Raw genomic sequence first — 1,574 nt, 5'->3', positions numbered from 1 at the left:
TATATATATAAACGTCATATCTTTCCCTACTAACACACAATACAGCCCCGTCGTACCTGTTCCGACACATTGGAGCTCTTCTCGTCATTGCGCCAGGCCGCCAACTCGGTTTCGTACAGCAGCAGCATATCACACAGCAGCGTAGCTTCAACATGCGTGAGGCGTTCGTGCCAAACAATAGCGCAGTGACTCTCATACATCTCCTTCAGGGAATCCTGACGCATAGCATCGCCCACCCCCACACTACCCCCCATGCCTATACCCATTCCGATATTCGGGTTTGGGATTTGGTTTGGGATTGATTTTGGTTTTGGGTCGGTATTGGCTTTCGCATTCGCGTCGGTGTCCCCATTCGCGTTGGAGTTCCTATCTGAAAGCGTAGGGTTGCAAGAACTTATTTATCAGGAACTGGGGATTCCTTAGATATGCAGAGATGACACAAACTAGGTCTGCATCATGTTTAAAATTAGGAATAAATTCTATACACACGATACGCAGGCTATCACAACTTCTTCAGACATTCAAGCTACGCTCCAAACTATCTCGTGCTACCTACAAGAGGTTGATTGTTTAAAATCGTGATACCTGATTTTTGCGCCTGCGCCTGTGACTCACCGGCCCAAGATGGGGTTGAACTCCGACTCCCCTCTATATTTAGATTCGGCGCCAAATGTGGCACCCCTGCTGTCCCGCTTTGATCTCCTGCAATTCCGGGAGTTGCAGGCCGACTGAACACTCCCGTGCCATCTCCAAGTTCCATTGCACTATGAGGGATTTAATAAAAAAATGTAGCTTTATATACGAATTTGTAAGTGGATTTTACAAATTCTTGTTGTCTGAATGATGGTTTTATGGTTTGTATTGGGTTTAAGTACGCCGGTACTGTGAAGTATGGGAGACCCTGTATGATATTTGCATGCAAGGCAGAGATCCACATGCGAAAGATAGGACTGACCGAGGGATGGTATGGGAAGGAGCATCCGAGACTAATTTTGTGGTTTTAGCTTTTAGGGTTTTGGTTTTTAGGGTTTTATGCTAAAATCGAACTTTTTTATGTACAACAACGCGAGGCAAACCTAGGGCTTTCACTACCCCAACTGACCTGATCCGACTATGTCGCGTGCCAAGTTGCTGATATCAGATGTCATATGTCAATGGTCGAGTGTCAAGTGTCAAAGTGTCAAATGTTAAATATTAAAATATCGCTCATCAAATGCATAGCCTTCTAAATTAAACCAGCAGGCTATGGCAAATGGTTTGTGTTAGGTGCCCATTTTCAATGTGGTGTAAACATGGTATCAAGAGACCTCCGCCAGACATTCCAGTGATGTCCTTGACGATACGATACTCTTACCTGTCAGACAGCCCGGTTATGTCCTCTGACAGCTCACGTTGTAATACAGTACTATCTGCCGCCTTGTCCTTGGCTCTGCTATTGGCACCGACTTCCTCCGCATTCAATCGCAAATTGGCCTCTGTCAAACCTTTTCCTAGGTTATCCACCCACCCAGAGTCACTTTTCGTGCTGCGAGTTGTAATGTATAGCATGCGCCTTTTAGAGTCTACAAATGTAA

The 1,574-nt window shown here is 45.4% G+C and overlaps 1 protein-coding gene across 1 annotated transcript; it reads right to left on the bottom strand.

Annotated features, from left to right (window-relative positions):
• Nucleotides 1–29: 29 nt before the first annotated feature.
• Nucleotides 30–764, bottom strand: SARC_15802 (hypothetical protein; the record flags this gene model as incomplete). The annotated part of the gene is made up of 2 exons (XM_014290085.1): nt 30–370; nt 586–764. Coding segments are annotated over 2 exons (520 nt in total), but the record flags the coding sequence as incomplete, so codon positions are not given.
• Nucleotides 765–1,574: the final 810 nt, after the last annotated feature.

This window comes from Sphaeroforma arctica (assembly GCF_001186125.1).
Source record: "Sphaeroforma arctica JP610 unplaced genomic scaffold supercont1.6769, whole genome shotgun sequence".
NCBI lineage: Eukaryota > Ichthyosporea > Ichthyophonida > Sphaeroforma > Sphaeroforma arctica.
Note: the sequence above shows the minus strand (reverse complement) of the source record. Positions and strands in the feature narration are given on the sequence as shown.